This window comes from Heterodontus francisci, chromosome 45, assembly GCF_036365525.1.
Source record: "Heterodontus francisci isolate sHetFra1 chromosome 45, sHetFra1.hap1, whole genome shotgun sequence".
Taxonomy (NCBI): Eukaryota; Metazoa; Chordata; class Chondrichthyes; order Heterodontiformes; family Heterodontidae; genus Heterodontus; species Heterodontus francisci.
In genome coordinates, this window is record NC_090415.1 from 13206422 (window position 1) to 13212340 (window position 5919).

The window sequence follows — 5919 nt, forward strand, 5'->3', positions numbered from 1 at the left end:
ATCATCTTCAGCTGCTTCATCAATGACTTTCCTTCAATCATAAGGTCAGAAGTGGGATGTTCACTGATGATTGCACAAGGTTCAGCATGACTCGTGACTCCTCAGCTACTGACGCAGTCTGTGTAGAAATGTAGCAAGACTTGGACAATATCCAGGCTTGTGCTGATAAGGGGCAAGTAACATTCATGCCACACAAGTGCCAGGCAACTACCATCTCCAGCAAGAGGGAATCTAACCATCTCCCCTTAACATTCAATGGCAATTAGCATTGCTGAATCCCCGCTATCAATATCCTAGGGTCTACCATTGACCAGAAACTGAACTGGAGTAGCCATATAAATACCGTGGCTACAAGAGCAGATCAGAGGATAGGAATCCTGCGACGAGCAAATAACCTGCTGACTCCCCAAAGCTTGTCCACCATTTACAAGGTGGGAGTCAGGAGTGTGATGGAATACTCTCCACTTGCCTGGATGCGTTCAGATCCAACAACACTCAAGAAGCTCGACACCATCCTGGACAAAGCAGCCCACTTGATTGCCACCCCATGTACAAACATTCACTCCCTCCACCACCGACACACAGTAGCAGCAATGCGTACCATCCACATGATGCACTGCAGCAACACACCAAGGCTTTTTAGACAGCACCTTGCAAACCTGCGAACACTACCAACTAGAAGCACAAGGGTAGTAGATGCATGGGACCACCATCACCTGCCAGTTCCCCTCCAAATCACACATCATCCTGACTTCGAACTATATTGCCATTCCTTCACTGTCACTATGTCAAAATTCTGGAACTCCCTTCCTAACAACACTATGATTGTTCCTACCTCACATGGAGTGTAGTGGTTCAAGAAGCCATCTCACTACAACCTCCTCACGGGCAGTTATGGATGGGCAATAAATGCTGGCCAAGCCAGCAACACCCACATCATATGAATGAATAAATCAAACAGGGTGGTGGTGGTCTGGAACTCACTGCCTGAAAGGGTAGTTGAAATATAAACCTTCAAATCATTCAAAAGAAGTCTGGATATGCATCTCAAGTGCCGTAATCTGCCGGGTTACGGACCAAATGCTGGCAGGTGGGATTAGAATAGGTGGAAATTTTTTCGGCTGGCACAGATACGATGGGTCAAGTGGTTCCTTTCTGTGCCATAAACGTTCAATGTTTCTATGATTCTGAGTGAATGTATATCTCTCCTTCTCACCATCACCCAAGCCTCTCGCCCACTCCAGATCTTTCTCTCTCTCTCTGCCTTTTTTTCGCTATTGATGCTGTCTCTCTCCCTCTGCCTTTGGTGCTGTATCTATGTTGGCGATACAGTTACTGAGTGTTATGTGTATGCATTCTATTGTAGTACTGATAGTCTCTCTCTCTCTCTCTCTCTCTCTGATGATACAGGTGAAGGTGAAATACTGTTGTTCAGTGTGATATGGAAACACAGTTGGAAATTATAATAATAAAAGCAAAATACTGCGGATGCTGGAAATCTGAAATAAAAACAAGAAATGCTGAAAATACTCAGCTTGTCTGGTAGCATCTGTGGAGAGAGAAGCAGAGTTAACGTTTCGTGTTAGTGACCTTTCTTCGAACCCCTTCACCTCTATGTCACCTTCACCTGTATCATCAGAGAGAGAGAGACAGACAGACAGACATAGAGCGAGTGAGAGACTATCAGTACTACAATAGAATGCATACATAAAACACTCACTAACTGTATCGCGAACATAGATACAGCACCAAAGGCAGAGGGAGAGACACAATTACGAAGAAAGAGTCACTGACCCGAAACGTTAACTCTGCTTCTCTCTCCACAGATGATGCCAGACCTTTTGGAAATGTAAGACTGATACACTCTCTCTCTCCCTCTCTCACCCCTCTCTCTCTTTCACTCTCCCTCTCTCTGTCCCTCTGTTGCTGTATATTAAAGGGTAATGGTGTTATTGAGTGTGCTATGGACACGCTGAACAGACGTGCAGCACTGCAACAGTGAACTCTCCTCCGGTGCCGCGGGTGAGACGGTCACTGTCACTTCTCCGCTCGGTCCGTTCGAATCTGACGGTGCATTTATCTGTCTTCAGTCCTGCATCGAAGGACGGAGAGAACCAGCCTGTCACTGCCTGGAACAAAAAAAAACACAGCGTCTGAATGTGGGATTATTCTGTAACTGGACATCTCTCCTTGTTGACAGTGGGATGTCTGGGACACCTGGAAAAATATGGATAGACTATAGGAAGAGACAGTCGATAATTTGTATTTTCACCGTCAGGAAACATGTTTATGTGTGCGATCAATAACATCAAACCGGACAGTAGTTTGAACACATTCAAAGCTGTGATTTGCTCTTGCCGTCGAACCTAATAAACAGACAACATTCGCAGCGCCAGTCTCAGAGTGTTTAACACTTACTGAGTCTAGAAAATACAAATACCCACCGTGAATCCGCAGCACAGGCCGAGCGGAGGGGAAATCCTGTCCTGGGAACGCTAAATTGAGCAAACAGTTCGGCCTGAGATTGTGTGGATGTGAATATTGTGGAAGAGAGTGTATTAAAGGGGCGGGCGCGTTAGTCTAATGCCACTGTGTTTGTGGGTCTGGTCTCATCGCCGGATTTCCGAGTCCCTCTTGCGTAAAATAACAAGATTTCCCAGTCAAAGAAGCACTTTGCTCCCCTTCTAATCCTCAAAGTGGGAATTCAGTGTTGTTTGTTTGTTGATTTCAAGATTTTAATCGAAAAGTATGGAACATGTCAGCGATCGGCTGAGAGAGAGTCATCAGTGCAGCAATGAAACGGGTTTCAGTCGAAAATGGAGTCTTTACTTCAAGTGAAACCTTTGTGACAGCAAACATTCTGATGTCAGAGACAGGAAGGATCTAGCCTGGGACTCTGGAATACCCGAATTTCAGTGGAATTGGAGAGTTTAGGACCAGAGAGAAACACAGAGAGGCAGCAGGAGCCGGGAGCTGACAGCAGGTTGTCTCCGCCCCGTCCGCTCGCTGCCTTTAAGTTGCTCAGTGCCGCCACCACCAGCTTCATTTCTGACCCAGTTCTGACTGACAGAGAGACTTTGTGCAGAGTCCTGGACATGACCGAGACTGCAGCCGCCGAAACGGCTCCTCCAGCCGCCGCCGCTCAAGTCAAGACTCCCAAGAAGAAGAAGGCGGCTCCTCGGAAGGGGTCAGGCGGTCCCAAGTTGGGCGAGCTGATCCTCAAGACTGTGGCGGAATGCAGTGTCCGCAGTGGGATGTCACTGCAGGCAATAAAGAAGGCTCTGCGTGTTAAAGGTGTCGATGTGGAGAAGGGCAAGTTCCAAATCAAGCAAAGTATCAAGCGGCTTGTGGCGAAAGACTTCCTGGTGCAGACGAAGGGCACGGGGGCTTCCGGCAGCTTCAAAATCGCGAAACAGGAAAAGAAGGGAAATGTGGTGAAGAAGATTAAGACAGGAGCAGCCAAGAGATCTTTAGTGAAGAAAACAGCTGCCAAGAAACAGATAACAAAGAAAACAGCCAAGAAATCCCCAGGGAAGAAAATAGTCGCCAAGAAAGTGAGCAGCAAGAAGACGGCAGCCAAGAAAGTGAGCACCAAGAAGACGGCAACGCCAAAGAAGGCGGTAAAGAAAGCAACGCTTCCAAAAAAATCTCCAGCGAAGAATGCCAAAAAAGCCAAGAGGGCCACGGGCGGAAAGCCTCCCAAGAAAGTTCAATCATCAAGGGGCGGGAAGAAGCCGAAAGCAGCAAAGGCTCAGAAAGCAGCCCCTGGAAAGAAGTGAAACAGCACGGGAAACTTGTAGACATCTGAACCCAAAGGCTCTTTTCAGAGCCACCCACGTCTCTCAGGAAAGAGCTGATCCCCCGATCAAATGATCCCTGTCCCGCAGTCGTGTGCACATTTCACCTAGAAATGATTTGAAGTAAATCCAGGTTCCCTGGTGACTCTCAACCCAGCCCTTCCTCACTCTCTGTAACAAATCAGGGATGTCCGGGCCTCACTGTACCCGGGTATATGTTCGGTGAAGTCTCAGCTCATGCTCGTTTCAGGGTGACAGCCTGTAACACAGTAACACGGGCGAGATACCCCGCGTCACATCTCAAACCCCAATACATGATTTTGTATAATTCAGCTGGGGTTCGGTTTCAGTAAACTGTTCAATCCGTCTGGGAGGAGAGGTGTGCCGAAACAGGTTGACTTGTGATCGGAAGCACTGCACTTAGGCTTGTATATTACTAACTTTTAATTGTTACAGATCCGTATTTAGACCGCCGGTTTTTGTTATCATTGGCGATAAAGGCCGAATCTCCAGGTTTTATGCTGAGCTCGAATGTCGAGAACTGTTTTTTCTTGAATTGGCGGTTCGAGCAAGTGGGAGGCGGAGCGAGAGGATCAAAGACATTTCTCTGCTCTGTCTGTCACTCAGTTTCCTCCAGACCCGCCTCTGGCTCTCTGTCTCTTTCTCAGTCAGGTCGGGGCAGGCTGTATAAAAAGGCAGCAGAAACTACTCGTTTCTCATTCAGAATTAGGTTTGTCTGAAGAAACATCATGACAGGAAGAGGTAAAGGAGGCAAAGGACTGGGCAAAGGCGGAGCAAAGCGGCACCGCAAAGTGCTTCGTGATAACATCCAGGGCATCACCAAGCCAGCAATTCGCCGCCTGGCTCGCCGTGGCGGAGTGAAGCGCATCTCGGGTTTGATCTATGAGGAGACCCGCGGGGTGCTGAAGGTTTTCCTGGAGAATGTGATCAGAGATGCGGTCACCTACACTGAGCACGCCAAGCGCAAGACGGTCACCGCCATGGATGTGGTGTACGCTCTGAAACGCCAGGGCCGCACTCTCTATGGATTCGGCGGCTAAACAAATCCACCTTGTCTACCAAAAACAAAAGGCTCTTATAAGAGCCACCCAAAACCTCATATAGAGATAAGTGACCTTGAAACTGCAGCGGGGATGTCTTGGGATGTGAAATTGTTGCAGCTCATCCAATGTTATGTGGACTTTATCAGATCAGTATTGGGTTGCATTTGATCATGTCCATTGCCGACCTGAACTGCCGGTAAAGATGTGGAAACGGATTTACTCCCGTTGAGTAAGAAATGGCTGGAGCTTTATTCCCGCCAGAGACCGAACAGGGAATGAATCCCAATTCAAACCGTGTTGGAAGACACAGAGGGGGATCCAGGGCGGAAAAAAATCACGCTAAAAGCAATGAGATTTTATAATTGTTCCCGCCGAATTCGGTTTTATTTAATCTTTGAGTAGTTTGCTAATTTGAAATTGGCGGGCTTTTTGAAATTGATGAAATTTCTGCTGCAGTTCAACCAATCAGGGAGCAGCAATTCCCACCGCCCTTTTCCATCCCAGTCATCGTTTCAAATTGGATGATGGACGGGGCTTCATCCAATCACAACATTAGGGCGGTCCTTCGACTGTCTTAAATAGGCAGTCCCTGAGCAGCTTCAGCATTAAACCCGACATTGTGTAAGGTCTCTGGAGATAATGGCGAGAACCAAGCAGACAGCGCGCAAATCGACCGGAGGGAAAGCTCCCCGCAAGCAGCTGGCTACCAAAGCGGCCCGCAAGAGCGCTCCAGCCACGGGCGGAGTGAAGAAGCCTCACCGTTACAGACCCGGCACTGTGGCTCTGAGGGAGATCCGCCGCTACCAGAAATCCACCGAGCTGCTCATCCGCAAACTGCCCTTCCAGCGCCTGGTGCGGGAGATCGCACAGGACTTCAAGACAGACCTGCGCTTCCAGAGCTCTGCCGTCATGGCCCTGCAGGAGGCCAGCGAGGCTTACCTGGTGGGGCTCTTTGAGGACACCAACCTGTGCGCCATCCACGCCAAGCGAGTCACCATCATGCCCAAAGACATCCAGCTGGCACGCCGCATCCGCGGGGAGCGAGCCTAAACTGACCC

The 5919-nt window shown here is 48.7% G+C and overlaps 2 protein-coding genes across 2 annotated transcripts; both read left to right on the plus strand.

The window, feature by feature from the left end:
* The first annotated feature begins 3095 nt into the window (after positions 1 to 3095).
* On the plus strand, positions 3096 to 3779 carry LOC137356153 (histone H1-like). The gene has a single exon (XM_068021968.1). The coding sequence runs from the start codon at positions 3096 to 3098 to the stop codon at positions 3777 to 3779; it is 684 nt and encodes a 227-aa protein (XP_067878069.1).
* Positions 3780 to 4544: 765 nt separating this feature from the next.
* LOC137356235 (histone H4) lies at positions 4545 to 4862 on the plus strand. Its single transcript, XM_068022108.1, has one exon. It carries the CDS (start codon positions 4547 to 4549, stop codon positions 4856 to 4858), a length of 312 nt encoding a protein of 103 aa, XP_067878209.1. The 5' UTR covers positions 4545 to 4546; the 3' UTR covers positions 4859 to 4862.
* The last annotated feature ends 1057 nt before the right edge of the window (positions 4863 to 5919 follow it).